This window comes from Mustela nigripes, chromosome 2, assembly GCF_022355385.1.
Source record: "Mustela nigripes isolate SB6536 chromosome 2, MUSNIG.SB6536, whole genome shotgun sequence".
NCBI classification, from domain to species: domain Eukaryota; kingdom Metazoa; phylum Chordata; class Mammalia; order Carnivora; family Mustelidae; genus Mustela; species Mustela nigripes.
Window position 1 is genome coordinate 117,019,516 of NC_081558.1, and position 15,308 is coordinate 117,034,823.

The following is a 15,308-nucleotide window of genomic DNA, read 5'->3' on the forward strand; positions in this document are numbered from 1 at the left end:
TTAGAGGAAGCCAAAATCCACAAATCCAGTCTTATTCTGCCTTTCACAATGTATATCAATAAACACAATGTACACTTTAAATATCTTCATTTTGTCAATTATGCCTCAATAAGGCTAAAAAAAAATTGAAATCCCACACAAAAGTCTTAATCTGCACCAATGCTGAGAAATAGTGCAATGAAAGATGCTTTATTCATCATGTGAGCAAAAATACAGAATACATTTACTGATTAATTTTCCCCTAAGAGAATATACTTTGTATTTAGAGAAATAAATGGTTAATTGTCGGGAGTTGCTTTTGGAGAATAATCTATCAGTGCCTTATCAACAGTCGGATACTGAAACCAGGGACCATCACCTCTCGCACGCATTAACCTTCGCACTTCCAGCTCCTGTAACCTGTAACAAACAGGATAGCAATATTGTGAGTCCAGTATCTCCAACTGCAAAGTTATCTCCATAAAAAATAACCACTAGAGAGTATTTTGCTTTTATGTAAAGTATTATCTAAAGAATTTATGTATTCATGTACCTCAATAGATCCATGTGTATGCATATATCTGATACACACCTATGAGCAAAATTTGGTACTTATTTTTGACTTTCATTATCTTGCTTAGGTAGTTAGCCAACAAATCCTGTTTTTAATCACCAGAACACCACCTGAGTTGATAATCTATTCTCTCCTCTTGTCCCTGCTCTTTATCTGGACAGATCACTTTTACATGAATAATGGTAATGTGTTTCCTGTCTTCCTGCCTTTGAGAAAACCTCTTGGAAACCACATACTCCTGAAATAGTCCCTCTCCAAAGCAAACCATAAGAGACTCTTAACTATAGAGAACAAAAAGGGTTGCAGGAGGCTGAGGTGCGTGGGGGATGGGCTAAATGGGTGATGGGTACTAAGGAGTGCACTTGTTTTGAGCACTAGGTGTTGTATCTAAGTGATGAATCAATAAATTCTACTCCTGAAACCAATATTACACTATATGTTAACTAGAATTTAGAGAAAAACTTCAAAAATAAATTAAAAAATGAAAGTCTCTTCTCCACCAAACCTTTTTCCTTCCATTTTTACAGATTATATATTAAATTTTTCATATGACTGAAAATTTATCAGTTAAATAATTCACTTTATTAACCTTAACCAGCTCACTAACCCTATCTCCTGTCTATGAGAAATTACAAACCTTTGTGATTGTCATCTAAGAGAGTACACATATTTCCTTTTTTTTTTTTTAAGGATTATGTATCTTCATATTATCCTTTTTCTTTTCTATTCTTTAGAATGTAATTAACCAAGGGGCACCTAGGGGGCTCAGCCATTAAGCAGCTGCCTTCATCTCAGGTCATGATCCCAGGGTCCTGGGATTGAGCCCCGCGTCTGGCTCCCTCCTCAGTGGGAAGCCTACTTCTCCATCTCCATCTCCCCCTGCTTGTGTTCCCACTCTTGCTGTCTCTCTCTTTGCTAAATAAATAAATAAATAGTCTTTAAAAAAAAACCAGAATGTAATTATCCAAAATCAAATATTAAAATACTCATCAAAAGGACTGGTTAAATGACTAATCTTTCCCCCTTGTAAGAGACTACTGGGCACCTGTTAAAAAGAATGAGGAAAACCTATATATAGTAAATACAGATGCTACATATATGGTTAAATTAAAAATGCAGGGTCTATAGTAGCAATGTCCACAATAGCCAGACTGTGGAAAGAGCAGAAATGCCCTTCAACAGACCAATGGATATATAAGATGGGGCACAGATTGCATGTATCACTACACCAAATAATAAATCATGGAACACTACACCAAAACTAATGATGTACTGTATGGTAACTAACACAATAAAAAAAAAAAAAATGCAAGGTATAAAATGAGGGTGTATAGCATCTTCTCATTTCATTAAAAAATAGAAAGTAATTATCTGTGACTACGTAGATGTACACATGCAGAGAGTTAAAAAAAACTGGAGGGTCATAATAGTTATCTCTAAGGAGAGCCATTATGGGAGAAAGTCCCTTTCTATTTTGTATCTTTCTTTTATGCTTCAGTTTTCCAAATACCTAAATACACTTTTTTAAAAAATGTAGGTACTCTCATTCCATCCTCACAATGGCATCGTTTCTTCGGGGATATAAGTCAGGGTTTTGATTTTGTTTTTACTTTGTTTTGTCTGGAAATTTTATCTAAGGAATTCTGGGATTTTTTTTTTAAGATTTTATGTATTTGACAGAGAGATCACAAGTAGGCAGAAAGGCAAGCAGAGAGAGAGAGGAGGAAGCAGGCTCCCCGCAGGGCAGAGAGCCCGATGCGGGGCTCTATCCCAGTACCCTGGGACCATGACCTGAGCTGAAGGCAGAGTCTCAACCCACTGAACCAGGTGCCCCTAAAACATTATTTTTTTATAAGATTTTATTTGGGGCACCTGGCTGGCTCAGTGGGTTAAAGCCTCTGCCTTCAGCTTAGGTCATGGTCCCAGGGTACTGGGATGGAGTCCTGCATCGCGCTCTCTGCTCGGCAGGGAGCCTGCTTCCCTTCCTCTCTCTCTGCCTACTTGTGATCTCTGTCAAATAAATAAATAAAATCTTAAAAAAAAATTTTAAACATATACCATTTGGTTTATCAGTGCCACTGCTAGGAATTTATATTTCAGATACACTAAATAAACATGCGTATGAGGAAATCTACGTATGAGAATATTCACCATAGCACTATGTACATTATCAAAAAACTTGGAAAGAACCTAAGTACCAACAACACGGGACTAATCAAAAAAATTAAGGCACATCCATCCAGCGAAATATATGAACAGCCATTGAAACAAATAGGGTATATATACTATTATAGAAAGATCACCAAGATATATTTAAGAGAAATGAAGACAGGGTGCAGAACAGTGTTTATAAGAGGATTCTATTTGTGTTAATATATTTTTATTTTTTTATTTAAATTCAATTAGCCAACATACAGTATATCATTACTTTCAGATGTAGTGTTCAATAATTCATCAGTTGCATATAACACCCAAGCCTCATCAAATCACATGCCCTCCTTAATACACATCACCCAATTACCCCATCCTCCCACCTCCCCACCAGCAGCCCCCCGTTTGTTCCCTATAGTTAAGTGTCTCTCATGGTTCTTCTCCCTCTCTGATGACTTCCCATTCAGTTTTCCCTCCCTTCACTTATGGTTCTCTGCACTGTTTCTTATATTCCATATATGAGTGAAACTGTGTGATAACTGACTTTCTCTGATTGACTTATTTCCCTCAGCATAATACCCTCCAGTTCCACCCACATTGATAAATGATAAGTATTAGTATTAATTCTTATAAATAAAAATACTAGTGTATTTTTAATGCAAAGAGTTTTTTTTTTTTTTTTAGCAACAGATGTAAGAAATAACTAAATAGTAGTCACTTTTAAATATGAGACTAGGTAGAAGAGGAAAGGAAACTGGGGAACGGGGCAGAGGGAGGGGAGGGCTGCCATGCACTTAAGAGTGGGATTTAAAAAAGAATTCCTTTTATTCTGACAGATATTATCGACTAATAGTCTCTCAGTCTCCAACTTATAAACTCCACTCCAAACAAGCTATTCCCTCCCTATCTTTACCTTCTACATGGAGCATCCTGTGCTGATATAGTTTATTAAATTTTTTCTCATGGCTTGCAACAGTAAAAAAGGATTTTCTTCCTTGCTCCCTTTCCCTTTTTACCCTTTTTTTTTTTTTTTTTTTTTTTTTTACCGTAAATCAGCCTTCTCAGCTTCAACCTGAAGAATAGCCATTGTTTTTTCATAATTCTTTTCAGGACTATCAAAGAAAGTTCGGGCAATCCATCTTGATATAGGATGCTACAAGAGAAAATTTGTTTATTTTTATGAACAGTACTTTGCTCTTCCAGTTTCCTATTCTTTAAAATGGCCATCTCAGTTAAACCAATAATATTTACTAAATGCCAACTACTTTATATGTAGTTTAAATAATTTTAATCCATTACATGGATACTATTTTTGTCCCCATTTTATAGACAAGCAACTTGCACAATGTTATACAGTTACTAAGTGCCAGCATCTGGACTCAAACCAGGTCTGTCTAACTCTAAAACCTGTGCTTTTGCCATTATACTACATGGAGTACCTTAAGTGGCAGATTTAGGAACCAAACCCAGGGTTTGGTGATCAAAAACTGAAGCTCCTTCTCTCAGCACTCCTTCTCTCTGTATGGCCTGCCTTAAGGTGCGATAATGATACATTTCTTTTCTGAAATACAGTTCATTCAGGTAATAAAACACAATAGTATTTAATCAAGGCCATCTCACTACAATACTTATAAAGACAAGTAACAGACTTAACTTCAGGTTTTAGTAGCAGTGATAGCATAGTAAAATGACTAACAGTATAGGCTGTCGGGCCATGCCTACCTAGGTTCCAATACTGGCCCTACTTCTTGGACAGGTCATTTATCCTCTTTTAAGCCTCAGTCTCTTCATCTCTGAACTGGGAATAATAATAGCACATTTCACATGGAATAAGAGAATATTTGCAAATTACTACCATAATGCCTGCTACACAGCAGATGCTCAATAAAGAACTGCTAGCATTAGCACAGGTAACATCTTTCCTCAGGCATTGAACTGAGGATAAATGCTGACTGTTACTCTGCTAGGATAAGAACACACTACAGAGTCATTCTTTAAAAAAAAAAAAAAACCACCATGAAGATTAAAGTAATAAAACACAGAAAATTACCAAAAGAAGTTGCTTGTAAAAAGTTAGGACAAAATGTATCATCTACTTGTTATCGAAAAGAATAAAAAACAGTATTGTAATTGCTAAATTAAGACATTAATCAGTGCACTGACAAGACACCCAACAGAAAGTAACTTTCAATGGCCCATACCCACCTTGAAATATTCCCAGTGTTCTGGGATGTAGCCTTCTGGAATCTCTGCTAACTCAGCTTCACCTAATAAGAGAAAACAGTGATGTCCAATTTTAGTATCAGGAGTTTATAATATTAATTCTTCCCCATTTAAGTAAGAAACCAACTTCTTGTGATTTTAAAGGAACTTCTGTTTGTACCAATGAAGATTAAAACACAGCTGACCCTTGAACAACATGAGTTTGAATGGCATGAGTCTACTTACACATGGGATTTTCTACTGTATAGTACTGTAAATGTATTTTCTCTTCCTTAAGATTTTCTTAGTAACATTTGTTCTCTAGCTTACTTTACTTTTTCATTTAATTTTATTTATCTGAGAGATAGAGCATATGCATAGGTGGGGAGGAGCAGAGAAAGAGGGAGAAGGAGAGAAGCAGACTCTCTGCTGGGGAGTGGCCGAACCTGATGTGGGGCTGGATCTTACAACCATGAAATCATGACTTGATTGAAACCAAGAGGTGGACACTTAACCAATTGAGCCACCTAGGTGCCCCTCTCTAGCTTACTTTATTAATAAGAATACACTATATAATTAAAAAAACAAAGTATGTGTTAATCCACTCTTTATGTTATTGATAAGGCTTCTGGTCAACAATAGGCTATTAGTAAAATTTTACGGGGAGTCAAAAATTACATGCAATTTTTGACTGAGCAGGGGGTTGACACCCCAACACTATTCAAGGATCAAGGAGCAACTGTATTTTAGTCACTTTAATGTGGCTGAAAATCATTTAATTCATTAGATATTTTTAGATGTCTTCTATGTGTAAGGCATTGCCTATAGACGTTATGTAAGAGTTTCAAACTTTGTTTTTATATAGTATAACAAAATATAATAAAGAACACATTCCTTCTGGTTTTTCCTATCACTGCCAGACAAAGCATTTTAGAATTCAAGATGTTAGAAGTACTTTGGGCAGAATTTCCCATGGAATCCTAATGTTAGCTGTCTTTCATAGTTTCATTCTTTATTATTTAGAAGATTATAATTTTATGTGTTCCAAGAAGAATAAAAAAAATTCTTCCATCACTCAGCCTCTCTTCCACCTCTCTTTCTATTTTCCTTATTCAGATTTGTCAAAGCTGGTTTGGAGAAATAATGAGGAGGAGGTTAACAAGGCTTTCTGAAGCCTTTTATAGCCTCTACAGAGTTGATGACCTTAAAGGTTTTTGGAGGGAAAAAAAAAATGTTAAAAAAACATTGTATAGTATTGCAGATTGTTATATGGTTACTGTAAAATAAAATCTCATGCCTATGTTAATATTTAAATAATTTTTCTCAGGGCACTTGGGTGGCTCTGCCTTTGTTTGGCTCAGGTCATGATGCCAGGGTCCTGGGGATCAAGTCCTGCATCAGGCTCCTTGTTCAGCAGTGTCTGCCACTACCCCGTTTGTGTTCCCTCTCTCTGTCAAATAAATAAATAAAATCATAAAAAAAAAGAAAAAAAAAGATTAAAAAACAAATAACTTTCTTTATAATATCCATAACTTCTGTTATTAATGTACAGAGGTCTTAAAATTTTACCAATTCAGTTAGAGAGGTACTTACCAATGAATATATTCACCAGAGTTATACCAATGGCTACTGGAATCCCAGTCAACAAAATGTAGAATTTCTGTTGAGATTAAAAAATGGTTTTCAAATAACCATTTCCTAACTCTCTTTCCCCACTCTCAAACTATCATTTTTTAATTCCTTACACTGTCTTCCTTACAGTTTATTTTACAAAATAAACTGGCCAAATTGGAAATGTGGTACCAAATTACTTCTGAGATTTTCTTTTACTCTAACTTCTAGATGCCTATGTTTGGCACTAAAAATGAAAAAAAAAGGAAGGATGAATTAATTATATAAGACCATATCTATTTAAGTGGTTTTTCATTTTTTGGTTGACACAATGTAATAATAGTTGAGAAGTTTTTGTAGTAAGATGAAAATGGTAAAAACATCTGAGTGATTTCAACCACTGTAAAGTTTGAGTTGGTGATGACAAGAAATGTGGGAGCTCAGCCATGAGGATGAAGAGGGACATTGAGCACAAAGGGCAAGCAAGAGATCTAGAGGGCAGCCACTGCTCAAACGATCACAGCTGAAGGAAGCGTGACAAGAGTCCAGACACTCTTCCATCTTCCAAGACTCTCCTTTTCCTTATAGAACCTTGAAATATAAATATACAGCCAGTAGCCCACTTGATCCTCTGAAATCAATGTTCCTGAACAATACAGAATAAAAAATTATAACCCAAAATAATGGAGTTACTTAAAGAAGTTTTTCAGTGAGTTCCCTGGTAATTTAAAGAATATTTAAGTAATACAGATAACTATCCCCAAGCAAATACATTTTCAAAGTCCTATAATTTATAGATTTTGGGGTGTGTGTGTGTGTGTGTACATGTGCAAGGGACCACAGATTATATTTCAAAACCCTACAATCTTAAGAATAAGGGAATGGCTCAAATTTTACCTCTAATGCATATGAGTCCTTTCTATGAAGAAGTAAAGCTTCACTAATTTAAAAAGAAATTCAGGAACAAATCAGACATTACTACAAAATCTCAGTATCAATTGAGAAAAGAAATATGAATTTACAAAATAACATCTTTTTAAAACAAAAGATGTTCTCTAAATAGACAAAAAAAAACCCCAAAACCCCACATTCCTATTTGTATGTAAAGAGTTTAGTTCAGCAAAATTTTTAACTCACCATTAAACTCAAAAAACGCTTGTCATAGAATGCAGATGGTTTGATGATAAATAGTCTTTTCCCATGGTCTCCACTATGTCGCACAGGAGCTGGAAATATTAAACTACCCTGTTATATGCAAGGCTCAAGTTATACTGTTATATTCTGAGATCAAAGCAGGTTATAAGAAAATATACACGCATAAATGTTTAATGTGTATTAAGATAAAAATACATATTTTTATTTGAGTACTAAAGGCAGAGTAGCTATCTTTAAACAGAGACTGGTGTACTGTTGTAAACTATAGTTCTCTCCATTTTTCAACATTAAAGAAATATCTAAATCATTGTTTGAATTTGTTTCCATTGCAGGCAAGAAGGTCAGATACTCTTGGCAGACTACTTATCTTTGTTTACCTCTACAATAAATATTTGCTACAGTTATTAAGTAAATAAACTTAATTTACATTGTGTCATTTCACATGATGAGACAGTATACATTAGGAGCTCACAGCAAACTAGATAGAAAGACATCTATTCAACATATCTCCAGCAGGAATTTGAACTTGTTCAAAAGTAAACACTCTAACGTATCTCGATAAAATCACTCGGATTGTGAGTATCATCCTCTTCATATTCTCACTCAGATGATATGTAATCAATTCTCACTGGAGAGAAACTGAGACAGAATTTCACTCCTGATCTTTTTTCTACATGATTTCCCTTTCCTGGATGTCTGGAAGGACCACTGCAAACACTGTAAGCCCTTTCTCCTGAAAGCAAGAAAGGATCTTACTGTTACTGGAAAGTGAAGTTACTGTTTCTGCTGAGTGTGACTGTATTCAAGGAAATTTCACGTGAAAGTCATTGTGGGAAAAAACTACTTTCCATTAAAGGAATTTCAGTCATCACAGAGCTCATAAAGATTTGTATCCTTTGTTCAAGCTTAAATGTCTGGAATGCCCTCCCCTCTCCTGAAATGTATTCTTTAGGCCCAGATGACATTTTATCCTCCAAGAAACCAGCCCTCTTTCCAAGCATGTGAGATCTCCACCTTTCAACTGCTGTATATTCTAGTGATATTCATACTTGCTTTCACTGTTCCCACTGAAACATAAACGTCCCATTGAAATATAAATGTCTTGAAGTTAAGAATACAGGAACTGTATTCTTAATTTTGGCATCACCTACAGCAGCTTGTAATGAATTTAGGAGCTTAATTCATAGAAGAATTAGAAGCTGGCATGAATTTACTGGGTACAATTCATACTATTAAGGCTTCTAAAATAACAAGAGCATGTGACAAAGTAATTATGTATATCAGAAAACAATTTGAAAGATACAATGGAATTCTCTATGGACTACGTGGGGGGAAAAGGGCTGGATAACAGTATAAACCACCCATTAATTAAATAAATATCTAAGTGCCTACTATGTAGAGGTCCTATGCTAGGCCTACAGTCTCAAAGGGATATAGATCCCGCTGGGAGAAACAAATAAACATAATTAGACATCTGTAAGGACAAAACAGAGAAGAAACAGGATGCAATGTCAGAGAAAAACAGGCCCAGGAGTTCCTATTTACACAGGATGGTGAGGATGGGGGAGTATGAAGAAGGTGCATATTAAGCTGAGCGAAATAGCAATTTAGGTGAATTTGTAAGGTGTAATTGATTGATTGATTACACCCAAGTGCTGCTTACTTAATTCAGTAACCTGCCAAAAGGCTCTCTCCACAGCCCTGAGAGGTCAAGACGTCTATACAAGGCCTGGATGAGGTGAAAATGACATTCCTGATGACACAAAGCTACTACTACCAGAGTGACTTCTACACTGATGATGAAGTGGGATCCCAAAAGTCTTCATACTCATTTTGTAAAATTTTATTAACATATAATGTATTATTTGCTTCCACAGTACAGGTCTGTGAATCATCAGTCTTACACAATTCACAACCCTCACCATAGCACATACCGTCCCCAATTTCCATAACCTAGCCACCCTATCCCTCCCACCCCCCACTCCCTGCAATCCTCAGTTTATTTCCTGAGATTACGAGTGTCTTATGATGTCTCCCTCCCCAACCCCATGTTGCTTCTTCATACACATTTACAAAAGGCTGATTCTAAAAGGATTAAATAGAGTAAGTGGAGTACCTGACTGCATCCTCTGAAAGTTGCTCACATGTTTAAGAATCATTGGTGTGGTGTGGTTACCAAGAATGCCAAAGACAGTTCAACCTTAATCTTATGTTCTAGAAGCATAGGGTCAAAATAGGAGGAGCACCCACCCCCATCTCCTAACCACACCTGCAGAAGTGTATCCATCCCAGAGCACACTGTTCTAGAGAACAATCTGGAGGACACTCCAATTTTAGCAACCAGGATGGCAAACAACCTGGAAACTGATACAGTGAACCTTAAAGAACTGAAACTGATTGGCCTATAAAAAAGAAGTCTGGGTAGAAACCAGATAAATGTCTTTAAATAGCGAAAGGGAAAAAAAAAAAAGCTAAAGGACTGTCCCATGACAAAGGGCTTATACTAGTCTATGTTGGCCTGAAAGGAAGAACTAGGATCAATGTGTGAAAGAAAAATTTTCAGCTTAATACAAGGAACAAATTTCTAACAATTTTACTGGTTCAAAATAAAATTGGACTATATCTCCAGTTCCCCTTTATGGAGTTATTCAATATCAACAATGGGAGGTAACAAGGATACTCTGGGGGTTGGCCTAGAGGATTTCTAAGGTCCTTTTCCTCAAAGAATCTGAACATATGGCCTATCTTAGAACAAAAGGGCATACCATTGGACTTTATTAGTCTGAATGATTCCCTTCCAACTCCGAGAACTCTTTTTTTGGACTTAACATTTTTGGACTTACTTTCCTCTTTTCCGAAAGGTTTTCCCCCAGGCTCTTTGAATAGTTACCTCCATACCTCATGCTTCAGGGTCAAGATCAAATGTAACCTCCTCGAAGAGGTCTTCTCTGGCTACCCTATTTAAAGCTGGCCTCCCACTTACCCTCCTTAACATCATTTGGTTAGTTCCCTTAGAACAATACACACTAGGCCTGATTTTTTTTTTAAGCCTGATTATTTTGCTTTAGTCCAACAGGTGAAGGTATATTCAGTACTTTATCTACAGTACCTTTAGTGTCTGCCACATGGAAGGTGCCCCATAAATATTGTTCAATTTACATTTCTTAAGTAAACTAAATGTTAGTTAGGATCCTTCCTTGCCTTCTGAAAGTAAATCTACTCAGAAGAGATAGTGTCCTCCCAATTTTCCTTTTCAATCAGGCAGACAGGCAGACAGAAAGACAAACACACACAAACACACATACTCCACAGAAAGTGAGATGGATGACACTCTGCACGTTTTAAGGACAACTGATTATGAAAAACACTATTCATAGATATGGAAAATGTAACAAAAAACTATGGGAGAATGCTTGGTCTGATTGCATTCTAGCAATATTAATGCAGTTAGGAAAGTGAATTGCTTGCTTTTTTTACATATAATACCCTAATGTTAAACAATAATTATTTTTGTCATTAAATGTGGTAAATAACTATTATTACTATTAGCTGTTCTAAAGTATACTTCATAGCACTAAACTCTTTTCAAATATTCTAAACCTTCATGATTTGTTATTGATATAGTAAGGCCATCTGCTTACAATCTAAAAATATTAGGGTGAACATTGCTTACAACCAGGTGACTGCCAGGATTTCTGGAACTCAATTCTCCTTCCACCAAAATACACACCTTCTACCATTCTCTAAAGCCTGAAATTTCTCAACTAGGTTTTCCTTTAGCTTTATGAAACTAATTTAGCTTTATGAAACTAATTTTTTTTTTTAAGATTTTATTTATTTGACAGACGGAGATCACAAGTAGGCAGAGAAGCAGGTCGAGAGAGAGAAGGAAGCAGGCTCCATGCTAAGCAGAGAGCCCGACACAGGGCTCGATCCCAGGACCCTGGGATCATGACCTGAGCCGAAGGCAGAGGCTTTAACCACTGAGCCACCCAGGCGCCCCTCAATAACTAATTTTTTTTAATGCAAATAACCTCAGGAAAGTTATGTTTTTGACAACTGTGGTATTTGTAAGGAACAAATAAGATAAGGTAGATTTTGTGTCTTCATGACAATAATAGAAAACTGGCCATTTTCTTTTTCTCATTCTCAGACTATTCCCAGTTAATGACTCCAACTCAATTACCCAGGATAAAAATCTCACTCATCTTCCTTGCACCTACTCCACGTTCATCAGCTGACAAGGCCTCTTGATTCTAAGATTCAAATTTTGTATTTCTTTCCATGCCGTCTTCACCTCACTCACTGGCTAAAGTAATCAACACCCCCTTAGAAGTCAACCAATATTCAGAAGCATCTTCCCAAAACACTACTGATGTTGCTCTCCCGCTAAAACATTCTCTCTCTGCAGCCTACAAAAGAGTTCAGATACTTTGGTTTCATATTCAGTCCTTCCACTCCTCCAATTTAACCCCAACTTTCCGTTCTTAAGCCTTTTCTCTCAACACTTACCTATCCCGAGAGTCCCACATTCAGATCTATCAGAAAATACATCCTTGGGGCACCTGGGTGGCTCGTGGTTTGGGCCTCTGCCTTCAGCCCAGGTCATGATCTCGATGTCTTGGGACTGAGCCCCACATTGGGCTCTCTGATTAGCGGGGAGCCTGCTTCCCCCTCTCTCTGCCTGCCTCTCTGCTTACTTGTGATTTCTCTCTCTGTGTGTGTCTCTCTCTCTGTGTCAAACAAATAAATAAAATCTTTAAAAAAAAAAAAAGAAAGAAAGAAAGAAAAGAAAATACATCCTCTACTTTTCTGCCAATTGCAATTTTAAAACTATCCAGAATCTAGTTAAAATGTCTCACCTTCTATGTCTGAATTAACTCCATACTCTTTTGTTTATCTAATCATTTAAATACTCTCCTCAGTTTTTTTAAACCATAATATGCACACATCAGTCTTCAAGTTAAAGCTCCTGCAGCTGAGGGAAGAACTTAAGCTTATTTCTCGAATCCTTTGATATAAGACAATAAATAATTTAATAAAATAGAATACTTGCATCTACTTACCTCCTGATTAAGGTTTTCAATGACAGTGAATGAAGATAACGGGACAGTACCAGATGTTTAAGAAAGGGGTAGCCACAGAGCTCTGTAGAAGGCTAATGCTTCTAAATCCAGGTGCTGTAGATTTTCCCACTCTCTCTCACAACTTTCTTATGAGGTAGGTTAAAACTCACCCTCTTTTTTTTTTTTTTTTAAAGCAGTTCTTATGGTAAAATAAGTACCTTTCAAAATGACACTCTAAAAAGACGCAAACTTTTGCAGAAACGTATAAATTCTTGTCAGTTATAAATTCTTTTTTTTTTTTTAAAGATTTTTATTTATTTATATGACAGAGAGAGAGATCACAAGTAGGCAGAGAGGCAGGCAGAGAGAGAGAGGAGAAAGCAGGCTCCCCGCTGAGCAGAGAGCCTGATGCGGGGCTCGATCCCAGGACCCTGAGATCATGACCTGAGCCGAAGGCAGAGGCTTAACCCACTGAGCCACCCAGGCGCCCCTCAGTTATAAATTCTTGTCAGTAGGAAAGAGTTTAGATTTATTTTATTTCTCTTGTCAACAGAATATAAGCATAGGTGTAATAAACATCCTCTTTTTTTTAAAGATGAAGAAACATAGGCTCCAAGTAATTGCCTTCCACTTGGCTTCCAAGATATGATGACCCAAAGCCACATAGCTACTAAACTCTGAAGGCAGGATTTGAACATAGGCAGTCTAGCTCCAGGCAAAACAAATCAAGGCAAGGTTCTCTTCACTGCTGGATCTTACAGTCTCATAGGAGCAGACACAAGCAGTAATAAATTAAAACCTTTTATTCCATGGTGAGAGATGAGACTACCTGCAAAATACCTTGGAAAGCAGGTAGAAGACTGAAACACAGTAACTCTAGCATAGCTATTAGATCCTTTCCTGCTCCCAGGTGTAGATTATAGATCCTTCCAGAATTCCATGAATGGGGAATAATGTATAAAGAGGATTTGGGAATGAGATTTGACCTGAGTTTATCTCCAGCAAGGCATGATTAAATACTATCCCCAGCAAGTATATGAAGAGGATTATTTGTAATCAGAAATGGCTTACAAACAGAATTTATCAAAAAATGTTTGCACGTGTAGTTTTTTAACAGGTTCAAATTTCTGCTGGAAATTTGTTCAATACCACTGGTTCTTCCCATCATTTTTGCAACAAGTCTCTGTATAATGCTTCATCATGTGAAGTGACATAACTCAAATTAAACTGGGAGAAGAAAAAGGGTAAACAGATATTTTGAGGGTGGAGACCTTTTTGGCTTCACTTCCTCTCTACCTGCTTGTATTGCATAGAGCAGATAGCTTATGGTATATTTTTTACCAAGAGCATTAAATGAATTAATACATTTAAAATCTTGGGATGGCACATGGCACATAGGTGTTCGATAAATGTTAGCTACTGTTACTATTATTAAATTTGATGCAGTACTGCATTATTTTTCTAATAATGAAGTCACAGTTCCTTTATTAGTAAAATGGGGATAATAACATTGTACGTACTTTGCAGAGTCTTTGAAAGAATTAGATTGAATACAAGGCATTGAGGCTTTGCTATTACGATTATTCATTCTCCTATACGTCAATACAGTCTCCAAGAAGCTCCAACTAGCCTTACCATGCCCTTCTTGGACCTAGCGACTTTCCTGCATGAGCCCCTTCCTTTCTAAGAAGTTATTAAAACTTATCATTTTATGACTCTGTTGCTATCAAACGAATACAATCCAGGCCGGATTCATTACCACATATCATTAACATTAACCCTAAAAACATGGGTCCCCCCCGCCTTTGGTTTTGAAAGAAATATAAATTAAAACATTCTCATGGATCCTAAAAATATCGTGAAGGCACTGTGCCTACTTAAATGAGTGAGCCCTGAGCCTCTCCACCTACGTTATCTATTACTTAGCATCGGTGGGCTTCTGGGCAACGTGACTTCCAATTTTGTGGGACTAGTACGTGGTGTGGGTGGAACATACAAAGAATCTGGTGCCTGAGAAACAGAGGACTCAGCAATATGTCCTTTTAACCCCTACTTCATCCGCAAATTAGCACCAAGTGGAATGCCAGAGAGGCAAAGTGCTTCACAAATGCTAATTAACAACTGAAACGCGAACGCTCTCATTACTTCAGAAAAACCCTTGTCTTCTCACAAAGACCACGCTCCGTCTCTTCTCTCAAGCCCCAGGCCCTCAATTTCTCCCAGATCTCACCAAGGTCACCAGGGAAGACTTCTCCATCTCTCACCCCACATCCCCTGAGCGCGCTTTCTCCCAAAGCTAGCACCCACCGACAGTCTTCGGAAAGCCACGGGTGAGGAAGCCCCCGAATCCGAGCCGAGTACCAAGCCGGCGGCCGGAGAGAGCAGCCACTGCAGTGACCGAAACCCGCTGCAATAAGCTCATGGCCGCCATGGCTACTACGGGCAGTTGACAAACTGGGGGAAGTAACGGGAGCCGAAAGAGCCAATTTACGAACCAGGACGAAGGCGGAAGGTGACCATGTTGAGTGAGGGCAGAGCCTCTTTCTGTTTTCTCCATCCGGTCGGCGTAA

The 15,308-nt window shown here is 37.3% G+C and overlaps 1 protein-coding gene across 3 annotated transcripts; it reads right to left on the reverse strand.

Moving 5' to 3' along the window:
- Nucleotides 1-170: 170 nt before the first annotated feature.
- NDUFB5 (NADH:ubiquinone oxidoreductase subunit B5) lies at nt 171-15,293 on the reverse strand. 3 transcript variants are annotated; one of them, XM_059391492.1, is made up of 6 exons: nt 15,046-15,289; nt 7,655-7,743; nt 6,500-6,566; nt 4,910-4,971; nt 3,751-3,857; nt 171-399 (listed from the first exon to the last, which is right to left on the reverse strand). In XM_059391492.1, the coding sequence occupies exons 1-6, from the start codon at nt 15,167-15,169 to the stop codon at nt 279-281; spliced, it is 570 nt and encodes a 189-aa protein (XP_059247475.1). In that variant the 5' UTR covers nt 15,170-15,289; the 3' UTR covers nt 171-278. The 3 variants fall into 3 exon arrangements, with proteins under 3 accessions (XP_059247475.1, XP_059247477.1, XP_059247476.1); XM_059391494.1 differs by having other exon boundaries at nt 7,655-7,762; nt 15,046-15,121; XM_059391493.1 differs by lacking the exons at nt 6,500-6,566; nt 7,655-7,743 and having other exon boundaries at nt 15,046-15,293.
- Nucleotides 15,294-15,308: the final 15 nt, after the last annotated feature.